This window comes from Drosophila arizonae, chromosome X, assembly GCF_054131065.1.
Source record: "Drosophila arizonae isolate 15081-1271.41 chromosome X, UAZ_ARI_1.0, whole genome shotgun sequence".
In the NCBI taxonomy this organism is placed as follows: Eukaryota; Metazoa; Arthropoda; class Insecta; order Diptera; family Drosophilidae; genus Drosophila; species Drosophila arizonae.
The window spans coordinates 4,972,258-4,999,195 of record NC_142927.1 but is presented as its reverse complement, the minus strand read 5'-3'; the positions used below and the strand labels follow the sequence as shown (position 1 = coordinate 4,999,195).

General features: G+C 42.4%; 9 protein-coding genes across 10 annotated transcripts; 5 read left to right on the top strand and 4 right to left on the bottom strand.

The window, feature by feature from the left end:
• The first annotated feature begins 411 nt into the window (after positions 1-411).
• par-6 (partitioning defective protein 6) lies at positions 412-3,626 on the top strand. Its single transcript, XM_018014823.2, has 4 exons — positions 412-773; positions 1,196-1,424; positions 1,492-1,883; positions 1,948-3,626. The coding sequence occupies exons 1-4, from the start codon at positions 696-698 to the stop codon at positions 2,359-2,361; spliced, it is 1,113 nt and encodes a 370-aa protein (XP_017870312.1). The 5' UTR covers positions 412-695; the 3' UTR covers positions 2,362-3,626.
• Positions 3,627-4,152: 526 nt separating this feature from the next.
• On the bottom strand, positions 4,153-6,784 carry LOC108618712 (lymphokine-activated killer T-cell-originated protein kinase). Its single transcript, XM_018014822.2, has 3 exons — positions 6,371-6,784; positions 5,340-5,698; positions 4,153-5,255 (listed from the first exon to the last, which is right to left on the bottom strand). Exons 1-3 carry the CDS (start codon positions 6,628-6,630, stop codon positions 4,720-4,722), a joined length of 1,155 nt encoding a protein of 384 aa, XP_017870311.1. The 5' UTR covers positions 6,631-6,784; the 3' UTR covers positions 4,153-4,719.
• Positions 6,785-7,584: 800 nt separating this feature from the next.
• Positions 7,585-10,054, top strand: pn (exopolyphosphatase prune). Its single transcript, XM_018014820.2, has 2 exons — positions 7,585-7,784; positions 7,851-10,054. Exons 1-2 carry the CDS (start codon positions 7,737-7,739, stop codon positions 9,066-9,068), a joined length of 1,266 nt encoding a protein of 421 aa, XP_017870309.1. The 5' UTR covers positions 7,585-7,736; the 3' UTR covers positions 9,069-10,054.
• Positions 10,055-10,637: 583 nt separating this feature from the next.
• Positions 10,638-12,815, bottom strand: Nmd3 (60S ribosomal export protein NMD3). Its single transcript, XM_089475981.1, has one exon. It carries the CDS (start codon positions 12,677-12,679, stop codon positions 11,111-11,113), a length of 1,569 nt encoding a protein of 522 aa, XP_089332107.1. The 5' UTR covers positions 12,680-12,815; the 3' UTR covers positions 10,638-11,110.
• Positions 12,816-13,253: 438 nt separating this feature from the next.
• Positions 13,254-15,308, top strand: Pex5 (peroxisomal biogenesis factor 5). Its single transcript, XM_018014811.2, has one exon. It carries the CDS (start codon positions 13,441-13,443, stop codon positions 15,121-15,123), a length of 1,683 nt encoding a protein of 560 aa, XP_017870300.1. The 5' UTR covers positions 13,254-13,440; the 3' UTR covers positions 15,124-15,308.
• Positions 15,189-19,557, bottom strand: MED18 (mediator complex subunit 18). The gene is made up of 4 exons (XM_018014826.2): positions 19,431-19,557; positions 16,102-16,207; positions 15,754-16,043; positions 15,189-15,690 (listed from the first exon to the last, which is right to left on the bottom strand). The coding sequence occupies exons 1-4, from the start codon at positions 19,459-19,461 to the stop codon at positions 15,449-15,451; spliced, it is 669 nt and encodes a 222-aa protein (XP_017870315.2). The 5' UTR covers positions 19,462-19,557; the 3' UTR covers positions 15,189-15,448.
• Usf (upstream transcription factor usf) lies at positions 16,678-18,778 on the top strand. The gene is made up of 2 exons (XM_018014821.2): positions 16,678-18,094; positions 18,169-18,778. Exons 1-2 carry the CDS (start codon positions 17,136-17,138, stop codon positions 18,431-18,433), a joined length of 1,224 nt encoding a protein of 407 aa, XP_017870310.1. The 5' UTR covers positions 16,678-17,135; the 3' UTR covers positions 18,434-18,778.
• A 744-nt stretch (positions 19,558-20,301) lies between the features above and the next one.
• fz4 (frizzled 4) lies at positions 20,302-24,185 on the top strand. Its single transcript, XM_018014837.2, has 4 exons — positions 20,302-21,341; positions 22,718-22,947; positions 23,014-23,938; positions 24,006-24,185. The coding sequence occupies exons 1-3, from the start codon at positions 20,302-20,304 to the stop codon at positions 23,934-23,936; spliced, it is 2,193 nt and encodes a 730-aa protein (XP_017870326.1). The 3' UTR covers positions 23,937-23,938; positions 24,006-24,185.
• A 1,295-nt stretch (positions 24,186-25,480) lies between these two features.
• On the bottom strand, positions 25,481-26,809 carry LOC108618720 (uncharacterized). 2 transcript variants are annotated; one of them, XM_089475985.1, is made up of 3 exons: positions 26,565-26,809; positions 26,133-26,314; positions 25,481-26,031 (listed from the first exon to the last, which is right to left on the bottom strand). In XM_089475985.1, the coding sequence occupies exons 2-3, from the start codon at positions 26,229-26,231 to the stop codon at positions 25,708-25,710; spliced, it is 423 nt and encodes a 140-aa protein (XP_089332111.1). In that variant the 5' UTR covers positions 26,232-26,314; positions 26,565-26,809; the 3' UTR covers positions 25,481-25,707. The 2 variants fall into 2 exon arrangements, with proteins under 2 accessions (XP_089332111.1, XP_017870319.1); XM_018014830.2 differs by having other exon boundaries at positions 26,133-26,809.
• Between the last annotated feature and the right edge of the window lie 129 nt (positions 26,810-26,938).

Sequence of the window (26,938 nt, the reverse complement as noted above, 5' to 3'; positions counted from 1 at the left end):
GCAACAAATTCCTACGCTATTATTATTTATATTATTTTAATTTAATGAATGATATTTTATTTAAAAGAAATGTTTTTAAAATGTACAACGCTTAAATGGCAATATATCTTCATTTGTTCCTATTCATATTTATATTTTCATTTAATGCGATTGTGCAATTAGTGCTGCCATATGCAGATAAATACTAGGGGCGGTGGTTTTTTAGTATTTCTTCAAATAACAGTCATCGATAAGTAAGATGTTTTGTACGAATTCAAAAACTGTTCTCATAATTATTATGTTCAAAGCGTTATATACTTAATATATTCATCAGCTTTGATTCTTTTATATTTTCTATGACAATATTCCACTTAATTATGGTTAAATTGCTCTCGATTATATACTATATTTAAAAATATATCGATACATGCATGCAACAACTATATTGGTGATCGCTGCAAGAAAAATCGCGATGTCTCGATGTTTTTTTTTACACAAACGCCAACGCATAATTTAGTTTTAGTTTAGAATTTTTTTCAAATTATAATTTATTATACAATTTGTTTTTAACTTAACTGGGCACCAACACGTTTGGCTGTCGTCGCGACGGCAACTTGAATGAACACGCACCGCATCAGTTGTGCGTTGATGTTGTTGCTGTAAAAATTGTGTGTGTGCAATTGGAAGTGGGCAAAAAATAGATATAAAAAGTAAAAATGTCGAAGAATAAAATAAACACAACCGCAGCGCAGGCAGCAAATGCCGAAACGAATCTAATTGAAGTGAAATCAAAGGTGAGCTAAGCAAGCAGGACTCCTGCAAACAAGATACAAATGTAATACTTTTTTGGACCAATTTGTTTGGGTCATACTGAAAGATAGTGGAAACGACGGCGGCGGCACTGCTGATTCATGCCTGCTGGAAATGACAGCAGAAACGAGCTGTTGTTGTTGTTTGCTTTTGAGTGGAGCAACAGTTGAGCGGCATTGCCAGATGATGTATGATATTTTGTCAAGTTCATCAAGAAATGTAACCATTTGCTTTACATCACATTGAAGTTGCCTTTACCTGTTTGTGCATGCGTGCAGCAACAGTTGGGCAGCGTTGCCAGAATGTTGCTGATTAATTTCGTCTAGTTAATCTTGCAAATTGGTCAATTATCCCCTGTCTCCGAGATCCGTTGCTTAGCCAAATAATGAATAACACTTTGTTTCAGTTCGATGCGGAGTTCCGACGTTGGAGCTTCAAGCGCCACGAGCCAGAACAGAGCTTCGATAAGTTCGCCTCACTGATCGAGCAGCTGCACAAATTGACCAACATACAATTTCTAATACTCTACATTGATCCTTGCGACAACGATCTGCTGCCCATCAACAACGACGACAACTTTGGGCGTGCATTGAAGACGGCGCGACCGCTGTTGCGAGTCATAGTTCAGCGTAAAGGTACGTTTCGTGATTAATGATATTGTCAGCTTTATAACTTTAAATATAAATATATATTAATTCACAGACGATTTGAACGAGTATTCGGGCTTTGGCACGATGAAGCCGCGTAATTTGATTGGCAGCATACTTGGCCACACGCCCGTTAAGACCAAAGCACCATCCATATCCATACCGCACGACTTTCGTCAGGTCTCGGCCATCATTGATGTGGACATTGTACCAGAGACGCATCGACGTGTCCGCCTGCTGAAGCATGGAAGCGATAAGCCGTTAGGCTTCTATATACGAGATGGCACCTCGGTGCGTGTTACGGCCAACGGATTGGAGAAGCAGCCAGGCATCTTTATATCACGTCTGGTGCCTGGTGGACTGGCTGAGAGCACTGGATTACTCGCTGTCAACGATGAGGTCATCGAAGTTAATGGCATTGAGGTGGCAGGCAAGACGCTGGATCAGGTAAGTGCAGTAATTGTAGATTGCCATTAAATGATTCATTTAACTGCTCTTTGTTGTACACTAGGTAACCGATATGATGGTAGCAAATAGCTCCAATTTGATCATCACTGTGAAGCCAGCAAATCAGCGCACCTTAACGTCAACACATCGCGGCTCCTTCTCAAGAAACAGTCAGCTATCGAGCGGATCACATCATACAAATCACACCAATACATCCGATGAGCTGGAGCATGATGATCAGGATGACATCGTTGATTTAACTGGCGTTACGCTTGACGAGAGTCCCATCGGTGGTAATGGAGGAGGCGCTGCAGCAGCTGCTGGAGGAGGAGGTGCTAGCTGCGTGACAGTGAACAGCAGCAGCAACAGCAACAGTCAGCAATTGTCCTCGTCGCCGTCCATGCATCATAAACAAGCTGCATCAAATGCATCGACAATAATGGCCAGTGATGTCAAGGATGGAGTTTTGCATTTGTAAATGGATGCACAGGATCAAATGCTAATGAAAGACAACACACACACACACACACAAACACATACACATGTTTAATATATATGTTATATATGCAGATATATGCAACACCAACACACACACACACACATTCCACATTTCGTCTAACGTTTCCATTTCCAATATTTGTTGTGCATAGACATTTGTTTATTTTTAATTCATATATTTTTCATAAGCATTAATGTCCTTGTTAAACATATATACATATATATATATATATATCGATATGAGATGTGTTACACTAGTTAGAGTGAGATAGATAGAAAGAGAGAAGAGAGAGAGATAGTGCGATAAAGTTGACTTCCAATCGGAATTGTCTTTGTAGCAATTAGCCACGCCCACAAGCTCGAAACATTGCATTCCATATATGTACACCTACACTCACACACACATACACAAACACACACACACACACATGTACTTACTACTTAAAAACTTAAGCAAAAAAGAGAAGAGAAAAAGAAATGTTTGTTCGTCCTGTCTAAAAATTATTATTAATATTTTTTTAAATCTGTTTTTTGCGCACTTTAATTGAAAAAGTATATATATATATTTACATAAATTATTTTATTTTATTTTATATAACATTTATTTTATTATTATTTTTTTAAATTTGCTTTTAAAATATGTTCTTTCGTCCAATTTGAATTTTAGAAAACTTAAAAAACAAACACCAACAGCGCCTTTAAAAAAAAAAAACAACAACAACTATATAGAAACGCATAACGTTTTATACAATATATACACACACGATATGAGCTAGACTATATATTTATATATATATATATATATAGAACTTTTTATACACATTTCTATTATTGTAGTCAAATTTGCGAATCAATTGAAAATCAAGTTAACAAACAAACGAAAAAACATATGAGAGACATATTTTAGATATATATACACCAAACAGATATAAATCGGCTAAAGCTTAGTGTTAAACAGTTTATCGAAACTACAGAACACACACTCTATATAAATATAAATATAAAATATTGTTAAAAGCAAATTAGATAACAATAAACGAGTATTGCGTGTACCACTAACTAAATACAAATCGAACAACTATATAGACTATATGCTACATACATATATATATATATATAAAGCTATATACACTGACAACAATGAAAACAAGAACATCAAGAAAAGACAACACGTAATATTATTGTGAATGTATTTTGAATAAATCTTGGCTGCACTTCTCAGTGCACTGAAAAAAAAAGCTTAAACTTTTTGTTTTTTTTTTTGTAAGCTCATGTTGAAAATCTATGAATGAATAAGTGGAATAGCTTAAAAATTGGATGGTATAATAGAACAGATTGGCTAGGACCTGACTTCTAATCTAACGGATTTAAAATTTCACTCTAATTAAAAAAAAAAAAAAAAAAAAAAAAAATTCAAATTTGAGATTAAAATTAAATATTTCAACTGGTATTATTCCCAATGAGTATTATGATTAGGTCATCAAAAAGCGAAACGTAGTCGGGCTGACTATCTTCTATAATTTATCTCCTATATTTTATTATTTACATTCTATCTCATCTATCTTCTATCTCATGTTTACGTATCTTAACTGTTACTTTCCCTCGCCCATCCTCCATTCCTACGTTGCCTCTTCCACCATCGATCTTAAATATTCCATCCTACGTTTTACCGCTTCCATGTAGCTCTACCTCAATAGAAAATTTTACTATATATTGCATCAGCTATATTCTAACACCTCTATAAAGCTTAAAACAAATACAAAGTCAAAAATATTTTTGTTATGTGTTTATTCGCGAATTATGGACAAAAATGAACGAACATTGGTTTATTTTGTTTTTCTTTTTAGCTATTTTGTATATAGCGTACATGGAATACATGGAATATTTATAATATATGTATATGTAGAGTCTTAAAATCTAATTCTGAAATATGTGTAAATACAGATTCACGTTTTCATTTTGTTTTGGCCTTTGTCAATGTTTTGCAGTTGATGCATTTTTTTTACAGCAAGTGGGTGAGGGAATTATACATATAGAAAGAGGTAGAGAGAAAGAGCAGGAGTTACATACATGGGGTTACGCTCATGCAAAATTGATTCCATAATTTAAAATTAATCACTAAGTTGAGGTCAAGAAAAATATGTAAGCCAACAGAGAGAGAGAGGGAGTGCGTTAGTTTGTGGATGACAAGGAAAGGACCCTCTCTAGAGAGAGGGAGACAAAGATAGTTACATTTAGAGCGCTTATTAAACTATGTGTGTGTTTTTTTTTTTAATAGTTAACATTTAGAGTTTGCTAATTGGCAGCCAGATTAAAATTATATCAAATAATAATGATTTTAATCGCTGGCTGAATCACTGGCTGCGACCACATTGGCCGCATTGTTCTCGAAGCACTGCCAAATGGTGCGTGCCGCTGGACGATCCTCGCTGTGGGCATTGGTGCACAAGTAGAACAGCTCGACAACACAATTGTAATCGTCGCTCAGCTGGAATGCCACGGGCAATGGTGGTCGTGTGCCATACGCCTGCTCCACATGACTGAGCGAATAGTCGGAGATGTCATTCTCTTTGGTATCATCCTCGTCGGTGTCCACAAGGGCATCGGCCGCAGCATTAACATCCTTAGCGCTGCCATCTAGATCGGTGACGCTCATGTTTCCCTCATCTGTGTAGTTTAACTGGCGGCGCTGCTCCTGCGAGTTTTCCAAGTCAATGATGGAGCTGCTATTGAAGGCGGCGTCCAGTTCCAGCGTGTGTGGCGGCACCAGGGCCAGTGTCTCATAGATGATCAGGCCGAAACTAAAGATATCTGCTTTGCTATCAATAATATCCACCTCGTCCATTATCTCTGGCGGGGACCACAATTGAGTGCCTGTTCGCAATACAAATATATATTAAAAGTAAACAATATATTATGTATATTCATATATATAGCTAATGCAGCTAGTCCACCTACCCACATATTGCAGCTGGGGATTCTTGTGAAAGTTTATCTCGCCATTCTCGTCCAGGGGCAGGCTAACGCCAAAATCACATAATTTACAGATCTCGAATTCGCCCTTGACCAGGACATTGAAGGACTTCAGATCGCCGTGCAGCAGACGCGCCTCGGTGTGCAAAAAGTCCAGAGCATGAGCAATGTCCATGATCATTTTGAAAGTATGTTTGGCGGGCAGCGGTCCGAGATCCTCATCGTGGCGTTCTTCCAATATGGAGCCCAGCGATGTGCTGCACATTTCCAAGGCCAGTGCATCGACGCCCTCCGACGATTTAATCACGCCACGAAACCCGACTATGTTTGGGTGGTTCAGTTTGCTGTGTGTAAACATAAGAGACATGTATTTATGTTGTATACATTTGGGTGTGTGTGTGTGCAGGTAGGTATATTAAAATACTATATTGCACCCAGTTGGAAATTTGATGCATTCCCTATTTAATGTAAACATAACTGTCTGCCAGTTGTACTTGAGAATGGATCATATAACGGCGATATTACCACATAGGCAGTTGTCGGATGAATAGAATATTTAGCATTAGAGAGAGTTCTATATTTGTATATCCTAAATCCGAGGACATGCCATTTAGTAGGTGGACATATATTGAAGCTGTTGAATGTCATTTGATCATGACAACGAAGAGATTTTGTTCATCTAAGGCCATCTCTTGCAGGATGCACAGATAGAATTCTGCATCAAATTTGCTACTGGGCATGGGACCGCAATTGTGTACACCAAATGCACGCACACATGAGCGACGCAGCAGCCACACACGCATATGCACACGCATGCATTCGCAAACACACACAAACACTCGCGCGTATAGCCAACGGCTCGCCCACGTGTGTGTACATGCGTGCAAGTGTGTGAGCGGGTGTGTGTATGCACGCACGTGTGTGTGTGTAGTATACAGCATTAGTTGGAAAATACATATGCATATGTGCAATCAGGCCATCGAAAAATGAAAACGGTGCAAGGAGTTGGGACTCACCGCAAAATGGCTGCTTCGTGTATGATGCGTTCATTGAACAGCGTATCCTTTTTGGCCCTGGTGCGCTGTGTGATGCGTTTGACCGCCCACGGTGAACGTATGCGGCCCAGCTTTGGTGACCTATCCAGGCGATAGACACTAACACCGGTGCCATGACCAAGTGTTTTCAGCATCGGTGATGGTGGTATTCGGATCGGTGTGCTATTGTTTTGCACATTCTCCATATGCAGGTTGCGCAGTTTGCGACGCGGTGTATCCATTGTCCTTCTATGCAATCGCCTGTTACGGTCCACAAAGATCGGCAGATATTTGTGAAATGTAGCAAAACAACTTTGATATCTAATGTGACGCGCACAAAAATGCCGTTTAATTGAAAAGTAGGGATGGCTAGAAATTTGCTATCGATTGGCAACAGTAATTGTCAAAATGATATTTACTGCTATTGCGGGTAATCAGCAGGTCGAATAGAATGCGATGTTTTTTTAAACGCTTGTTTTTAAATCGGTGACATTTTCAACATGAAGTACACGAACTATTCAAAGCTTGGGGGCTTGCAAATATAATGAGACCGGCACATTTTTGTTGATTATTGCTGTGTTTTAAAATATTGCGTAGCGATATTTGAATTGGTCAGCTATATCGATATGTTTTATTACGCATCCGTTAAAGTCATTGCATAACGGTTGGAATATTTGTTCAAAATGTTGTACAGCAGACAATCAAATAATCCAACGTGATGCTTAAACTTTAATGACAGCTTGGCAGAAATATTTTAAGAGTTACTTGGATATAGGAGAGTTTGTTAAAAAAGCTTAGCTGAAGATTACAGGCTCTCTGATAGTGAAAAAAAATGGATTATATCAAATCTACGTTCAAATAGCTGCATTTTCTATTCTCAGGAATGTTTAGAAAATAGTCACAATATAGGTCGACGTATACTATTAACAAATAGTTGAAGTCGAATAATTGGACATTATTTAATCCGCAACAAGCCACTTTCAAAGTTCATCGATACCTGTTGCTTATATCTTGAATCGATTACACAGTAGCTTTTCAAACTCCAACCGCAACTGCTTATTGTTAAATCCTTGGCGCGAAAGCAAGCTATCAAATACTATCGATACTTGTTGCTTGCACTTATCGCGTATGCTCGTTTTAATGGCAGCTCCCTGTCTCTCTCGCTCTCTCTCTCACTCTCTCTATCTACCACATCCCAGCCCCGTATCATTATCGATACTTGTTGCTTGCGATTATCGTGTGTACCCGATTTGCTGTTGACATTTGTGGCTTTTCACACGGAGCTCCACAGTGCCGTTTGTAATTTATTTCATGTGAAAATTGTGTGCGCACTGCTACGTCTGAGCAAATGTGTCTCTTGCGTTTCCTGTTACATTCGCGTCCCACGCTGAGCCGCGTAAGTGAGACGGTGCACTAATATAAGTTTTCACCTTAATTAGCTATATTGGATTTCAATTTACAGTACCTACCCGATAAGGCGGCCAGCTCGACGACAGCTCGGCGAACGCCCACGCCCAGGCCTCCGCCCACACAGGAAGTGCAACGCAAGCTCAATTTAGTGATAGGCAATGAGTCGTGCGATTTGGACTCGGCTGTCTCAGCATTGACGCTCGCCTTCATCTATGCGGGCAGGCAGAAGGACCAGGACTTTGTGCCTGTATTGAATATACCACGGATCGATTATCCTCTCAAAACGGAGGTGTGTCACATGTTCCAAAAGTGTCAAATCACTCCAGAAATGCTCGTCTTTCGCGACGATCTCCCAGAGAAGTTGACTAATCCGGATATTAATGTCATCCTGGTCGATCATCACGTCAACAGCTGGGCAGCGAATGTCGGTGAGATTCTCGACCACAGACCGATGGAGAAACATCCAGCAGTAAGTCATTTGCCGGTGCACTGTGTGCGTCACATCGAACCGGAGCTGGGCTCCTGCGCCACACTCGTGGGTGAACGTTACATGGCTGAGCAGGAGCCGCGCTCCGCGTATGTCACTAAATTGCTGCACGCGACAATTGTGCTCGACACCATCAACTTTTCACCAACCGCGAAGCGTTTCTGTGCCCGCGATTTGGCAATGGTCGAGCAGCTGGAGCAGCTGCAGAGGGAGGACTTGGACGATGGCGAGCGCAAGCGTTTGCGTTGTCAGCTCTTCGATGAGCTAGTGGCAGCGCGTGCGGACATCAGCAAGTTGAGTCTCGTCGAGGTCCTGCGCAAGGACATGAAGCGCCTGCAAACGGAGCGTCACATGGTGCCCATGGCCGGGCTGCCCATGTTGGCACGCGACTTCATCGATCTGCCCGACGCCGAGAATGCCATACGCCAGTTCGGCTGCGGCACCAATCTCCTGGTCCTGCTAGGCATGTACGTGCCGCCGGTCAAGGGCGGCCAGGTGATGCGCGACGTGGCCCTCATCTCGCTATCCGGACACGCCCCGCTGGTGGAGCGTGTACGTCAGGCCTTGCTAGCATGCGCGACGCCCCCGCTCGACCTGCGCCCGCACGCAATCGACACCAATTTCATGGGCGGCAGCTTCCTGAGGCAGCACAACGTGCAGGCCACCAGGAAGCACATCTTGCCGGTGATCAAGCGCGTCCTGCTGGAGTTGGAGGCATCGCAGCACTGCGACTGCGATGACGTTTACTTCTTCAAGGAGAAACCCAAACTGGGCCTCTCCTAAGCAAGCACACAGATAGTACAGTGGAGACTGCCTAGCAAGTACAAAAAAAAAAAAAAAGCAAAAAAAAAAAAAAAAAAAAGAAAAGAAACCAAAATCAAACCAGCTAGAAGGAAGACGAAAGATTTACTTGTAAGTGGATTTCGTATCCGTTAAACGAATTCAATGCAATTCCAATTGAATCTGATATCGATTTGAAAGTCCAATTTGAAACCAATTGAATCAGATATCACAAATCAAACGAATAACTAAACCAAAACTTATTTATTGTATTAGCAAATAACAAAAAACAAAAGAAACAAAATCAAATCAAAAGGCAAACATAAATGGGAGCTCGAATTCGAATTCGATCTGTAAACCCAAATAGCATGCGATTCCCAGCTGGATTGGAATTCAATTCCAATTTGCAAATCAATGTAAACAAATATCCAATCAAACTGCATATCCAATTGGATGCAAATTGAAGTCGAGACTTGAGATTTCCAACAGTTAGTCAAGTATAAAACAAATTGAAGCGAGCTTCTAAAACGCAAAACCCAATTGGACCGAATTCCAATTGGTCTAGGATAAGAGGATTTTCTGAAATCCAATAATTAGTTAAATAGAAAGAAAATTAAAAGTAAAATCCAAACCCATTGCATAGACTTCCAATTGATGAACGCGATTCCAATTGGCATTTATATAAAACTAAAGCATGAGCAGATGGAACTCTAAATTCTAAATGTAAACTCAGTAGGAATGCACTTTAGATATCCAATTGAATGATATATTATTGTCGTAAAGACCAATTAAATGTGATTCAACTAATATCTAAATGAACAAGAAATATGAATCATCCAATTGAAAGAAAAATTCCAGCTGTAAGACCAATTTTATGTGATTTTAGTTAGTTTTTAATCTGTGAAATTTGTGATTTTGTTTGTATTTTGTATAATTCAAGAATAATTAAATTCTTTGTATTTTGTTTTGTTTTGTGTAATATAATCTAAGTTGAATCTGTTGTTTATTTTCACATATTTCCAATCAGTCGCAAAACTGAATTCTCATTCATCTCTTTCTCTCTCTCTCTCTCTGTCTCCCCCTCTCTCTCTCTCTCTCTTCAGCTACACATGAAGAGCCGCATTTATTCTATATGTAAATCGAATTTATATATACATATATATACTAATTTTACAGTTAAGTTATTCCAGCTGAACAACATGTAATATATAAATAAGAGCTATAAGCTTTGCCGATTGGAATTATAAAGATTTCATGGAATTGGCAGCTAGCACTATTTCTATTGCAAGCTGATAAGACTCGGAATTCTAATGAAGTCTAATCGGATATACTACATGCATACAGACATGTTGCACGTCCAGCTTGTTTGAAGTAGAGCTGCTTATTGGCAATTTACTCTTAGCTAATTGGATCATTTAACAGCCCAATCGGATATGCCAGAGGAAATCAAACTAGTTAATGTAAACACTAACTGAAATCTCACTTTTTAACCAGATATATGTATATACATATATACATTAATCTGTTTAGAGTTCCGTTATGACTTAGAATTAAATCCAAAGTAAAATCAAATTGTCGAATGTTATTGTTTGTTTTATTCCAACAAATATATATATATATATATGTATATATATAAATATGTATGTATAGATCTATATATAAATATATATGTATGCGTGCGTGTGTGTAAATACATAATAAAAAAGAGAAAAGTTAACTACAGTTTTTCTTTAGCTGTGGCTCCGCTTCCTGTTCGCTTGCAGCAGAAGCTTCGGCCGCTACCTGCTCCCACTGCCCCATCTTGACCTACTCCTCTTCCCTCTCTGCCTTTCTCTTGCTCTTCGTTGGCTTGAGCTGCTCTTCTATCACCTTCGCCTGCTGCTTCTCCTCCAGCTTCCGCCTTCCTTCTCTCTTAACAGTATTTACAGTTCTGCCTCCTTCTCCCCATCTTCCACGCCACGCCTTAGCCCTTCTTCTGCATGCTGCTTCATCTCTTTGCGTTTCTTCCACAACTTTAGCTAACAAATCCTTTCCATCATCTATGTCTATAGCTGCGGCTGCGCTTCCTCCTCCTCCGTATCCTGTTGCTCCTCGCCCATTTCATCGTCCGCACACTCCAGCGTCATGTCCTCGAGCATCTCGGCCAGCGTGATCTGCGGCACATCCGTCGCGCTCTGCAGCGCCTCAATGGGCAGCGTCTTCTTGCTATCGCGATAGACATTGATCTGTCCACGTATATCGGGGTTCTCCTCGATGTCGTCGAGGAACTCGTGATAGTCATATTTGCTGCGCTCGTCCGTCGCCTCATCCGCCAGATGCTTGAGCTTCCACAGGCGTTGGCTGAGACGCGTCTGCCGATCGTAATGCTTGCGCACGAGCACAACATCCGGAATGAGGTTCGGAGTCAGCTTATCGAACTCTGGATTATTGATGTTCGCCTCGGCCGTATTGTAGCCCATCACCGAATCGCCCACCTTCAGCACGTGGCCCAGATGGGAGCGTGTATGTACGGGATTGTCGTTGATACCCAGCTCCGAGGAGCGCACCACCCAAATGTCGCAGAGGGCGTGCTTGAAGGAGACCATGCCCTGGCCCGGATACGTCTTGCGATCCTTATCGTGTATCACATCGATGTCCATGACAATGTACTCGACCAGTTGCTTGGGATTGCAAATAGCCTCGAACGGAGCACGGAAATAGACCTGACTGTTGACCTCGGCGATCTGAGCCGTCAGCGGATCAATCAGGTGAATGCTGCTCGAGACCCGATTCACCAGACACACGGGCGAGATGTTGCCCAGCTGCTGGCGCAGCTTCTTCGTGAGGCAGACGGCGCTGTCCTTCGATATCGGCGCAATCTCCACCGACCAATTGTATTTGTAGTTGTAGTTGTTGCTGTGTATGTCGTGTGAGATTAGGCGCTTCGACGTGGTCACCTTGACAGGAACCATTGTCTGCAGGAAATCAACCATGCGCCTGGCATGATTCTCGCTCACATAGTAAAAGTCGAGGCCGCCGTGCTCGGGCTTGATGCCCAGTGTGTTCTCGTGTGCCTTATATTTGAGTATCAACTGCTCCAGGTAGTAGAAGGTCTTCTTGTTCTCGGCCCGTTGACGCACTTGCACCAGGCAGCGCCAAAAGTCTTTGGCCTCTGTGCGATGACAATCGGTGCACATTTGATTCTGCACCGTAAATTCAACAATGAAGACCTGCTGCAGCACTGTGCCTCCAGAGATTTCGCCATGCACCGTCAGCTTGACCTTGATGCGCTTTGAGTGCTGTTCCGTCCATATGAAGCCTGCATCGACCAGTTTCACCTCCTTCAATCCTTTCAGTTTCTTCAGGCAAATGGCCAGCAGCTCCCTGGACTCGAGTGAGGCCTGTATCCACTCATTGGGCGGCTGCAAGTAACGCTCGCAGTTGCGACAGAAGTGCAGCACCGCCTGTTTCGGTATATTCTCTGTGATATCCACATGATTTCGCAAACATGTTACGCACATATTCGCAGGATTTGGCTGTATGGCGACGCCGCATTCGCAGCACAGGATCATTGCATTGCTGTTGATATTGTCGGCGCCCAGCTCGCTGACGCCGGTGTAATTATCGTGCTCCATCTGGCACGTTTAATATTGCGTCTTGAGATTTATTCTTATTCCAAATAGAATAACAAAAACACGTGCAACCTAGTGAATTTCACAGCGACGTACAATCGGTGTTGCTGCCTGCGCGTTGGCATGAAATACCAATAATACTAAAACTTGTACAACTACCAAAAATACTGTTAACATTAACATTTCGTAAGTCAGCTTTGTATATTTTACATTTGTACATAACTTGAATTGTAATTGTTTAGTTTATCATCTGTAAATAATAAATATAGTATTTCATCAAACCAAAGCATTAATTTTACGTAAAATTTGGAAAAATAAATTGGTATTTAGTATTTGGTATCCGATATACAACGCATCGGAAAACGTAAATTAGTATTTAAATATTTAAGAACTATTGGTAAAACATCGAAATAATAGTTTTTTATTAAGTATTGACTAATTAAAAGAACATATTCTGAAACTTGTTTGAAAGGAGAAAACAAAAATTGTGTCAGCATATATTGACTGTAATCGCTTTGGCGCCAACATTCCCAATTCAACACAGTAAGCAATCAATCTCGATAGCACAAATATCGATATACAGTGCAATTGCACTTACTAGTTCGATCTCCGTATGCTCACTCGATAAATCAATAAAGAACAATGCAAATTTGTAGTCCATCCCCGTTGTGGACATTTGGACCTTTGTTTCGCGTCTTATCTTAAAGCCCCTCCATCCTAAAATCAACTGCTGATCAACACCAAGTAAGCAGTTACGTAGCAAAATGTCGTTGCGTCCGCTTGTGGAGGGCGATTGTGGCGGTGTCAATCCATTGATGCAGTTGGGTGGGCAATTCACCCGTGATGTTGCACATAAGGACGAAGGTTTTGCTCCTGCGCAGTTCGAGCGCAGCTTGCGCCCAGACGAGCAACTAGTTAACGACTTTCTAGGTCAAGTAGCTGGCCCACCGCAGTCCTTTCAAATGGATACACTGCTACAAGAGATGCGCGGAGTAAACATCCATGGACCACCACAACAGCATAGTGAAATGGCCAATCAATGGGGACGGGATTTTATGCAACAGCAGCAACAGCAACAACACCAGCCAAACAAAACGGTGCAGATACCGCAGCCTATGCAGTCGCAAGACTTCTTTGACGAAACGATGATCTGCACCCAAAACTTTATGCCAAACCAAATGATGCGCCAGCCATACCTTGCCATCACAGCTGGATCTCAGCAACATCAACCTCAGCAGCAACAGCACGATGCTTTCTTCGACGAGAACGTCGAGACGATCATTACTGACAATCTGCCAAGGGTGGAAACTTACGCAGAGTCTCTCGAGGATTGGATCAGTGACTATCAGCGCAACAAGGAGCTCAACGAGCAGCAAACGACAAATTTTAATGAAAAATTCTGGCAGCGTCTGCAGGACGAATGGCAAAAGTTGGCTGAGGAGAACGAACATCCCTGGCTCTCCGAATTTAATGAGAATCTGGACGCCTACAAGGAGTATGAATTTGCCGAACAAAATCCGATGACCGAGCTGGATAATGCTTTTGAGAAGGGCAAGGAGTACTTGAACAAGGGCGACATACCTAGCGCCGTGCTCTGCTTTGAGGTTGCCGTCAAGAAGGAACCGCAACGGGCCGAAATCTGGCAGCTATTGGGCGTCTCTCAGGCCGAAAACGAAATGGATCCACAGGCGATTGCGGCGCTCAAGAAGGCTCTGGAACTTCAGCCGGATAATCGCCCGGTGCTGATGGCCCTGGCCGTATGCTATACCAACGAAGGCTTGCAAAGCAATGCCGTAAAAATGCTGTCCAACTGGCTGGAGGTACATCCGCAGTATAAACACCTGTTGTCCGCTTACCCGCAGCTGCAGTCGGAGACGCTCACCATGGCCTCCTCGCTGATTGGGGGCAACAAGCTGCGCGATCTGCAGCAGGTCTACCTGGAGGCAGTGCGCATGCAGCCCGCCCAAGTGGACTCCGATTTGCAGGAGGCACTCGGTGTCCTCTACAATTTATCCGGCGAATTTGACAAGGCTGTCGACTGTTATAGGGCGGCCGTGCATGTGGATCCTCAGAATGCCAAGCTTTGGAATCGTTTAGGCGCCAGCCTGGCCAACGGCTCACGATCTGTGGAGGCGGTCGAGGCATATCAACAGGCGCTGCAGCTGCAGCCAGGATTCATACGTGTGCGCTACAACGTCGGCGTCTGCTGCATGAATCTGAAAGCATACAAGGAGGCGGCCGAGCACCTAATTACGGCGCTTACCATGCAGGCCCACACGAATGCCTCTAGAGAGTTACCGAACGCTCAGGCCATCGGCCAAAATCAGATGTCCGAGTCGATCTGGAGCACGCTCAAAATGGTCATATCCCTGATGGGGCGAAGCGATCTGCAGGGTCACATCAGCGATCGCAACTTGTCAGCACTCAACGAAGCCTTCAAGGATTAGGCTGCAGCAGTTGGTGTCCGGTGAATAAATTGAAAACGGCATGCATTCCTCCCAACGTCCTTCCATTTAAATTGTTGTTTGGCTATTGTGCTTTTAGTGTATTTCTCTAAATGTTTGGATTCTAGATGTTACAATTAAATTGTTATCGTTCGATCAATCAAAAGAAATTGTATTGAAAAGTGGAACTATGTGTTTTACTTATAATAGTTGTATAGATCAAATTTTCATATAGATGCATTTGTATGTACATCCTGTCTTTGCGGTGCTGCATCATTGGGAGCACATTTGGTTCTGTAGAAAGGAAAGGGCATGGTTAGCAATGGCTTCATGGTATATTGGCCAGACGCTTGTAGTCAATCTTGTCTAGCTGCACCAGCGGTTTCAACTGCTCTGCAAACACGCGCATCTCCTCGCCCACATTCTCCTGGCCCGTGGGCGCCACCACAGACAGTTCGACAATGTAGCTCTGCGAGATGGGCTCGTTGGCCATGTCCTGTTGCTTGCCGGGCACAATTTTGATCAGCTTCGAGACGGTTATCTTCATGCGACCCTTGCGAAACATGTAGCCTGCCCAGAATTTGTAGATCATTAGCTTTTGAGCCGCTTATTCTAGATTCATTTGAGACCAACCTTTTGCTATATATTCGAACTCAAGGCGGAACCCCATTTCGGATAGGAAGTCAAGTATGCCGTTGGTGCAGGCGCAGTCCATGCAGCTGCGCACTAGCGTCGGTCGTCGCATATCCACCTCCGGCTGGCCCAAATATCGCAGCTGGAACGGCGCATCGCGTCCCAGTGCGCGTCTCACGCGGAGGAGTAGCACGGGCTGAGGTGAATTCGGCTGACGCAGACTCATGCACACCTCGAGATCATGAAACGTCTCCGGCGAGGTATCCACATTATCACATAGGCCCTTCAATCTGCAAATGTAATTTCCGTTAATATCAGATTTAAGCCGGGTTTTTGTATTAATTTTACCTGTGCATCAAATGCTCAACGGCTGTGTCCAATATGGAGCCTTGTAGTAAATACTCCAGATTTGGCAGAAAGCGGTTTTTCAGGGCAAGCGAAAGCGATTCCGTTGCTGATGGTATAGCCATATTTCAATAGTAATTTTAATATCAAATTTCAATAAACAAGATCGAGGTTTGTTTATGTTATGCCGTGTTGTTGTATCGCAATATTGCCAAACATTAATCGGTATATCGATATGAGCTAGCTGTAGCCATGGTCAAATATAAGAAGGTTACGCTGTGTCAGACTTTCGATAGGTCTGCGATAGTTTTAACTGTCGACAAATTGGATATTGTATTTATTCAAAAATCACTATTCCATATTTATGCACTTTCAGGAATTAATACATAAATTTGAATTTCTTCTGAAGTTGGTCTCATTTATTACCTTTCTCATGGCGAATATAATGAATTACTTCATCTGTGCATATATGACGTAGATGCGCAGAACCAAAACGCCTTCTGTTTTGCATTGCATATATTTTTGTGGCGTTATCTTATGCGATAATTCTTGAGTGACTTGGCTGCGGGTGGGGTTGCCAGCTGAAGAAGTTTGCATGCAGATAAGGATGCCAGACGCAAAAAAACGAACACCCACATATCGTCGCAATTACAATTATTATTATTGTTGTCTAACAACGTCGACAGATGTGTGAGTGTGAACATTAGCCAACTAAATGGCCAAACTAACGCAATACAAATTGCCAACGAGTTCTTTTCGATTGCTCTGCCATAGCGGTAGCTAATAGCTGTTCGGGCTCTTCAATTACACAGAAAGTTACGTGAACAACAACAGCAGCAACAACAACAACAGCAGCAGCAACAACAAACAAAACAAAAAAAAAAAAAGAAAGAAGAGAAGACACCCAATTGTAACATACATATATGGATATGTGCACACATGCAAATGCCAACATAACACAGTGAGATGACATCGGACGGCTACAACAATAATAATAGCAACAACAAGAACAACGGCATCTACACAAACCAGCTGCAATGAACGTAAAGAAAAGGCCACGTCTGGAGCTGGCCACAGCTGCAACACCAACGGCTGCAACAGACGTTGCATATGCTACATATAGTAACGGGAATGGTGCTGGCACGGCAACAAACGGTATTTTTCTAGCGAGCGGCGTGGACGTGAACAATGGTGCACAAATCTATTTAACCATATGCGGTGACGATGACAATTCGAATGAATCTCAGGAGTTTTATGCCATCGAGAGCATTAAACAGGAACCAGATTTGGATGCGCTGCACGCGCTGCTGCCAACAAATCTGCAGCTGCCAACGGGTTGTGAAATCTATTTAGTTAAAGACACCACCACCACGACGACCACAAGTCCCAAGGCGCACGAGCAATTGTTGCAGAAGCAACACCAGCACCAGCACCAGCAGCAAAACCAACACCAACAGCAGCATGCACAACCATTGGCTTCCATTAAACTGGAGCCGGACTCCATTGCCACACCGTCCACGAACGTGCTGTACGTTAGTGGCAGCGGTGCAACAACGACCACGCACAACATTGTTGTTGCTGCCAGCAAAGATTCACCAGGCAGCGCCTGTGGCAGCGGCAGCGGCAGCAGCAGCTCCTCTTTACCAGTGGCCAGCCATGCCGCAGCAGCAGCAGTTCCAGCCATAGCTTCAGCTGGCTATAATGTTAAGATGGATGCGTTTAAGAAGCGCGACGACAAGCGCCGCGCCACACACAACGAGGTGGAGCGCCGGCGTCGTGATAAAATCAATTGCTGGATCTTCAAGCTGAAGGAGATGCTGCCAACGGAGGGCAATCGCTACAAGCCAATGGCCGAAACGTTGGACAGCAAAGCGGCCAGCATGCGGAATAATCAGCAGCAGCAGCAGAATGGACGCACACCACCCAACGATTCCAAGTCTCAAATATTAATCAAGGCCTGTGACTACATCAAGAGTATGCAAAATGAGATAGACAGGTGAGTAAATGGAGCTCATATATAAACATATATGTATGTATATAGATACACCGTTAATCATTTATCTTTTGCAGTCTGCGCGATTGTTTGCAGGAAGCGGAACATTTGCGTTTAAGCAATCAGGCGCTGCGTGATGAATTGGAAACGTTGAAGCAGCAACAGGAGCTGCAGGAGCGTTTCAATACCGCTGGCGGCTCATTCAACGTAACGCTTAACTCCCTCAATAGCTCAGCTACTAGTGACCTCTTCGATAATATGGATGGGGCGGCCAATCTCTCAGCGGTCTCGTCGATTAACTTTACCAAACGGGGCCTAATGATCAGCGACTACGATGAGTAGAGCCGAGAACCCAAAAACAAACAAACAAACAAACCAAAGAAGAGATAATAGCAAATTTATATACATACATACAGACAGACAGACATATATATATATATATATCTATATATAGTTAAATCATTGTATGTGCCAGAATTTGTTGAGCGGACGAAAAAGAAGATGAAGCTTCGGTTGAATCGAAGATATTTTCTTGTTATCGCTTTTTGTTAAATATTGGCTGGCAATCCTCATATATACGGCATACGTACATACATAAACATAAATACATATTCATATACATATACATATGCTGACTTACATATATATACATACATGCATAATATAATAATTCATATTTTGAGCATATATTGTGCTTGTTTTTTCGATTTTATTGTAATTGTTACTCGCACTAATTAAATAATGTAAATTAATTTGTAATATCTTAAAAATTTATCTAAAGCTACCTATACAATTATATATATATATATACATATATACATACATTAAGCGGTTAGCGAAAGTCTGCACATAAATTAAAGATGTTCGGGCTAGTATGTTGCCGAATCGTTTTGCCTAGGAATTTGGCAATATCGTATACAGCTCGATATAGAAGAATATAACAAGAAAATAATATCAGACATAACCGCAATCAGGCAAATCATAAAACAAGAGAGAGCATATGTGTGTGTGCGTGTGTTAAAAAGAGAGAGCGAGATCTAGATATCTAGGGAGTATGCGTGCGAGGCTCGCCTCAATTCAAATGCATATTGTATGCAATTCGCTCTTGTGGTTTGGTGTGTACAGAATAACGATATTGTTAAAGAAAATTTGTAAAAACCAAAACAAAAAAACAGACATTTGAACACATATTGTTGTGAATCGTTAGAACAATTGTTTTTTGGTATAGCGTTGATGATATGAAAAGTGCAATTTGTGTTACTTGTTGCTATCTACATATATACCAGTTAATAATTCTATTAAATTCAATAAAAGTAAAAAGACATAATTTTCGTCTTACCTCGGTCCTTCTTCTTTGTTTTTGCCTGCATCTCGAAATTTTAATTTGTATTGCCGATTTTAGCGCTGTGTGAACTTAGCCAACACTACTTTTCGATAGCCTATTTTATAGCACTGGTACGCAATCGATTTGCCGCCACTTAGCATGAGTCCAGTACTATCGATAGACAGATATCTACAAGTTCTACCCGAAACGATTCAACGCAATATTTACAAGTCTTAATTTCTTGGTCGCAACGAAACCAAAGTAAACATTCAACTAGTGAACTCGAGATCGAAATTTTCTAGTGGCATATCAATTTTGGCAGGCCAAATGCAAACAATGTGACTAACTGCGAACATAAATAAATATAGATATTTATAACTACCTTAAGTAAACAAACAAATCCTATATAAGTTGTTAAGAAAAAAAAAAGCTAAAACCGAAAACGGAAAACATAAACAAGTGCAAAACTGTGCAGCAGCAGCAGCAGCCGCAGACGCAAACGCAGTTAAACGGAAAAAGTGTAAAATTGTAATTGGGCAAAAGATAATCTGCATACCAATTGTGAAAGAACAAGAACAGAAAAACTAGTTTGCAGCAGCGACGTCGACCGCACGATAACAAGAGCGACCGACGCCAAGGTAGTTAACGAGCTGACAAGGGGAGTCCAGTGGCCAGACAGGCGGGCGGGAAAGAGATAGCTGCTATCTGGCCAATAAGTGTGAGTGCAAGCGCGAGCGTATGGAACCAGTTCTCTGCTAACGGCAGGCACTATGCAAACCGACTGAGCAACAACAACAATAACAACAGCAGCAGCAACAACAACAACAACAACAGCAACTATAAGAATAAGAATAAGAGTAGCGCAGTATCAACAAGTTAAATCAGGATGAACGTAAAATGGTTGCTGGCAGCCCTGCTGCTGTTTGCGCCAGCCAGAAGCGGGGGCAGCACTGCCATCATCAGCACTGGCATCATCAGCAGCAGCAGCAGCAACGCCCCGCCCGAAATCATTTTCCGCCAGTGCGAGCCCATCCGGATTGAGATGTGCCGCGGCATTGGCTACAACGAAACATCAATGCCCAATCTGGTGGGGCACGAGCTGCAGACGGACGTGGAGTATACGCTGCAAACGTTTGCCCCGCTCATCGAATACGATTGCAGCTCCCAGCTGAAACTCTTCCTGTGCGCCGCCTATGTGCCCATGTGCACGCCCAAGGCGCCGGTCCACTCGATCGGGCCCTGTCGCAGCCTCTGCGAATCCGTGCGCATTCGCTGTCATCCGGTGCTCCAGGGTTTCGGCTTCCCTTGGCCGCCGGCCCTCGACTGCGAGCGCTTTCCGCGCGAGAACAATCACGAGACCATGTGTATGGAGGGACCCGGCGAAACGCATCTCACGCTCCAAGACCATGAGCTCTATGGCCAGCAGCTGCCGGGCCTGAAGATGGGCGCACCGCTGCCGCTCGACTGCTCGGCCCTGGCCAAATCCCATTTGTATGTGAAGCTGCATCGGTCCGGACGCTGTGCACCATTGTGCGAAGCGGACATTCTGTTTACGCCCAGCGAGAAGCATCTATCCGAAATCTGGGTATCCACCTGGGCGTATGCCGGACTGGGACTCGCCTGCGTTGCCACGCTCTGCCTCCTCCTGTTGGGCGGTGATCATCGTGGGCGTGGCACCGCCGGCAGCGCCGCCAGTGGCAATGCGGCCGCCAAGTGGTCGCGTCTGTTGTCGCCGCTGCTCTGGTGCCACAACATGGTCACCATTGGCTGGACGGTGCGTTTCATTGTCGGACGCACGGGCACCGCCTGCGGCACAGATCCCCAGGCGCCCAACGAATCCCTGCTCAGCGTCGATGGCCTCTCCAATGCGGCCTGTGCCAGCGTCTTTCTGTTGCGATACTATTTCGGCATGGCTGCCTGCGCCTGGTAAGTGCTGGAACTAGGCAGGAACTAGTTCGAATCCGAAATTGATATATGAACTAAAGTACTGGAACTAGTTTAAGAACTTATATATGTGAACTGTGTGAGAGCAGCAGGCAGACTGGAACTAGTCGGAAATTCTACTTGACTCAAGTCTGGAACTTGTTCAATTGATCTTTGATTTTTAGAGCTTTTAGGAACTGCATTTTGAAGCTTGCTCGAAAGTTAAATAATGTTAAGTTTTCATATCACCAGCAGCCAGAATGGAACTTGTTCTTCCGTTCCCTTTGAGTAACCCAATTCTGAAAATCGTTCAAAAGGCTTTAGATTTTGAAGGGAGCTTCTGGAACTGGTTCAAAAAGTTATTATTAATTTAAACACTATTCATTTAAACAAGAGCTAGACTGGAACTTTTTCAATAGATTTCTGCATTAGATAAACTTTAAAGCAGGCACGTTAGTAACTGCTGGATCTTGTTAAAAAACCCAAAAACTAGTTCATTAGCTATTAAATTCTATTTATGTATGTATTTTAGTTTTCCGCTTTTTAAATCGAGAATGTTTTATTCCAAAAGTCTTATTCGTATGGGTAATTAAATGCCGGAACCAGTATGGAACTTGATCATATAGGTCGTATACTTGATATTATATGAAGCCAATAAGGCTTTGAACTAGTTTCTTCAAATTGTATGTCTAATGCTTGGAACTAGTTCAGTAGTTCTTATTAAAAAAAAAAAAAAAATTAAGTAAGCCATAAAACTCATGTTTCATTTTTTGCTTGAGTGTGATTTTAGTACTATGACTGCGAACTGTTTTACGACTTGTCCATAAATGTGGTATATGTTATTTTCATGTCGTGTGGTTGGGGTTGATAACAATAGAGATAGGAATTTGCTAACGCCACCTATTTATGACTGAAAACGTTTTGTGTTTCAGCCCAAATGAATATAGGTATATATATCAAATGCAAATGCTATATACGATATATGCATACATTTAATCTATATGCTATAAAATTAGAGATTCGCCTAAAAATCAATTCATTCTCTGTTTTCTGCTCAAAGATTTGGATTCTCAGAATCATCTAAAATTTACCTATAATAGTGAAATAGTTTTTATTTGATTTTATTATTATTATATTGATGGACATCGTTCTATGCTAAGACTAAACGGAATCTCAAATACAGGCGAAAGATAGATGGAAAAGTGAAGGCAAAAATAGTTATAGAAATAGAAAAGATGAAAAATGATCAATAGACACTAAATGGTAATAGATAGACCCTTAACATCTAAAGTTATATTATATTCAAATCTGATTTCGATCCCACATGAAGCACACACAATGGAAGGAATCTAATAAGTCCTCTACTCTATTTTTTACAGGTGGGCCATTTTATGCCTTGGCTGGCATCGGGATATACGCCGCAATAGTCCCGATACCAAGGGACATATAGCGCTGCCCGCCGCTAAGCGACAGGGAGGCAGCAGCCATGGCAGCGCTCAGCAGGATTTGGCGCAGAATAACTTCGTGTGCTTTGTGGCCTGGGGACTGCCGGCGTTCCAGACGGCGGCGGTGATCGTGATGCGACTCGTCGACGCAGATGAGCTGTTGGGTATGATGGACTTATTTGTACCCTTAACGGTAACACGACTACGACTGATTTCTCTCCTTCCAACAGGCGCCTGCTTTGTGGGCAATCAGTCGGACAAGGCGCTGCAGGTGCTGGTTGCCACGCCCGTCTTTTGCTATTGGATCTTTGGCTCGATGAATCTAATCTCTGGCTATTTGGTGCACTGCCGCAACAAGGAGATATTGCGCAACAGCAATGCACTGAGCCTGCAGCAGCAACTGCAGCTGGGCGTGCACAACAGCTCCGGCATTGGCATCTTTCTGTTCATCTATGGCACCGCCTGTGCCCTGCTGCTGCTCGCCGTGATCTATGAGTTTGCCAACATCGATGTTTGGCTGAGTCAGCGGGAGACGAGCACACCGCTCTGGCCGTATCTAACGCGCGCCTTCATGGAGCTAATGCTGGGCATTTGCTGTTTCGCCTGGGTGCTGGGTCCCAGCATATCCAGTCTCTACAAGCGCCAGCTGTCCATGCGTCCGCTCAAGCAATCGGCCGACCGCCATCCGCAACAGCAGCTGCAACAACAACAGCAACAGCAGCCCTCGCTTCTGCATCAGCACCGTCACCATCATCATCATCATCATATGCAGCAACAGCAGCAGCAGCAGCTGCAGCAACAGCAACTCCAACAGCTGGATGGCCAGAGCAGCTCGCGTGGCTCCCACCTGGCGTGCAGCAGCACCGTTGTCTCCTATCACTCGGTGCGTCCCTCGCACCAGTCCATGGTCAGTGCGCCGCCACTGATCAGCAGCCCCTACAAGCACAAGTCGCAGCACACGGGCGCCGGCTCCATATCGCTCAACCAAATGTCTAACTATTCGCTCGGCCGCAGCGCCCAACAGACGCCGCACGCCCACTCGACGCAGCGGCTCTACTATGCGCCATCTAAGCATGCCCATGGCCATCATCATCATGGCAGCTATACACACTATCCGCAACTGCAGCGCTATGGCAACGAGACATTGCTCTGAGCGTGAGTCATGTCCAGCTTTACTGATTACTCTATTCATCTGCTAACAACTTGTTCCACTCTTATCCAGATTGATCGCTGCCCTCGCCAAGAGTTCTTCAAGTCTGAGGCCGCGCGTTAAGCACAAATGCGGCTATAACAACGCAACGTTCCTGCCAAGGTCAGCATAGAATCAGCCTACTTTAGCTACCTATCAATTTGCATTTAAGCAATTTACACTTTATGCACAATTTGTTAACTTGATTAAGGCCTTTGCCTTAAAAAGATTGTATACATGGAGAGAAAGCATATTCAAAATTGTGCCTTAGATGTGAGAGAGCGAATGAACTAATGCAGTCTAGACTCTAGTTTCTTGAGAGATATCAACTTAGGTAATTTTAAAACATATAGTAGAGCTCAAAAGCAACTGAGTTGTATAAGAATTTGAATTGTTTGTATGGATTAGAGCGGAGCATATATATTAGATTCCTTGACTTAAACTGCAAACAGTTGTCTTAGCCTAACTAGTTCCAGTTCAACTTGTAAAATTGAACTAGTTTGGGCATATGCCTTAAATTAAACTAGAATTCCTTGAGCTTATATCTGTGTATACTCTATATATCATTTCAAATCAATTTATAAGCCAAATTAGGGCCAACAAATTGTGCATACTTATATTTAGGTTTCACACTATTTCTGACTTTTGGGAACCCACGTAAATGTATTGCTTCAAATGTATTATCTTGTGTATGCGTGTCTGTACTTAATATTCTATTTTAATTAATATTTATGTTGTGTTCCTTTAAATGTTGCTTGAAATGCCATGAAATGAGTGAAAAGCAAGGAACTAACTTCAGCTAAAAGAAAATAGCACTTTTACATTTTGAACTAGTTCCTGGATTTTTGGTTTAGCTTTGCCTGATATGAAACAAATTTAATATTAATTATAATATTTATAAACATTTTGTGCAATACTTTAAATTTTCAAAAATGTATTTTGAAATTTCTATATTTAATTCGACATTTTTGTAAATGTAACTTGGCCTTATTTACTTAATTATGTAATTTTCTATATTATTTCATGGCACTTTGATTTTTGATAATTATTTTTTAGCGCGTAACCAAAGTACAATACACTAAAAACAATTCTTGCCCCATATTCTAATTATAATATATATTTTTTATCATTCTGCTTCCTATATATATATATATATATATATATAAATATATGTAAATTCTGTGATACTGTGATTCAAGTTTTAAAGATTTAATAAAAAAAAAGAAGTGTACTTAAATCCAAAATCGATTCGAAACGCAAGTGTACTTAAATCAAACATTAATTGTATTCAGTGTGCCATTAGAGTTAAGAATTAAACAAACAAAAAAATACTTAATACATTTATACATATTATAGCAATTAAGTTCCAACTAAGTCTTGAGAGTCTTTATAAAAGCTGAAAAAATGTTGAATTCAATCAAATCGTATTCAACTCCATTTATATATCGTATAAATGAGCATGCCTTCTATCCCTTCTATTTTTTTTTAAATAAAACCATTTATATATATATATAAATATGTCAAATGTATTTCGTATCTTATTTATGGCGAATAAAGTTGTCCAAAATGATTTAATGCTGTTTACTTAATACATGGATTTTCTTTGTTTTGATTTTTGGTATATACAATTTTCTTTTTACAATTTTACCTGATGAGCATTTTCGTGTCTTATACGACTTCTGCGTTTCTCTTATATTTGAGCTGCCGCAAATGGAGTTCATCGCTAGTTCAAGTATTATTGTCGACTGGGTGGCAACGCTGCGGTCACGTCGCGTCGAGCGGGTGCACAAACCACAATTGTATCGCCTCGATTGTTGTTGTTGTTGCCACTTCTCCCGTTGCCGTTCGCTTGCCAATTATCAAGGTCCTCGTCGGTCGCGGCCTCGGCCTCGGCCTGCTCCTTGGCACGCTGATGGTATTTAAGTTCGCTGGCATACTTCGAGTTTGTAATGCCCAGGAATGAGGCAAGGCCGCCGCCAACGTAATCAATGCCGGCCAATATATTGTGGCCCACCTTGGTGGCTTTGTAACGTAGGCGCGGCCCGAGCGGCAGTTCGCGCTGCTCCCGAATGAGTCACAAAATTTGATTAGTTACCAATAATTGATTCATTCATTCATTATCGTATCAACAGCTAAATTCATTGTTTACACAAGGCTTACCTCCAATTGGGCATCGTAACCCTTATCGGGCACGTCCGGCTCGCCGTCGCTATCGCTGGAGGAGGGCTCCTCCATGACGCCATCGCTGAAATACAGCATCCGTTTGCTCGACTGCAGCTCGAGGGAGGAAATGCGATCGGTTTCGGAGCGGCCATTGGCCGCGGACTCGGAATTAGTATTCACTGTAGTCGACATGTTTGAATTATTTGTTTTCAATTTGATATGAAATATGAATTAGTTATGCTAATGGTAATTGCTTTGGGTTAGTCACACAAACGCACGCGTTAAATGCGAGTTTTACACATGCACGGCACTGAGTGAATGGCCGAGGGATAACTAAAACAACAAACACAATTTGAGCGGCTCAACCGTCGTTTTGGTCTTGATTCGCCAAATACAAAAATCAACATCCACAAACAAACAAACACACACACGAAATCCAAACAAAACACGTTAATGTCGCCTGTCCATATGGGGGTCGTTTATGTCCTTGGTTTGGGGGCCGGCGTTGCGTGCCAAGCGCCAGTTTGCCATATGTAATCAATAAAATGCCGACTCAATGCCTATGTCGCCCAGCGTATCAACAAAACCGCAAGCAGCGCAAAAAGAATTGTAATCAAAACTGTATACAAATCGCGTCGCTTGTAATCGAAACTATCGAAAGTATGTATTTCAAGTGCAACCAGAGCCAAGAAGATATCGCCACGCGTGGCCATTTCATTAACGATCTACAGGTGTGACGTCACAAGTGTATAAGCAGAAAATACTGCGTAATTTTTAAATTTATGGTTTATTAAAATTGTGAA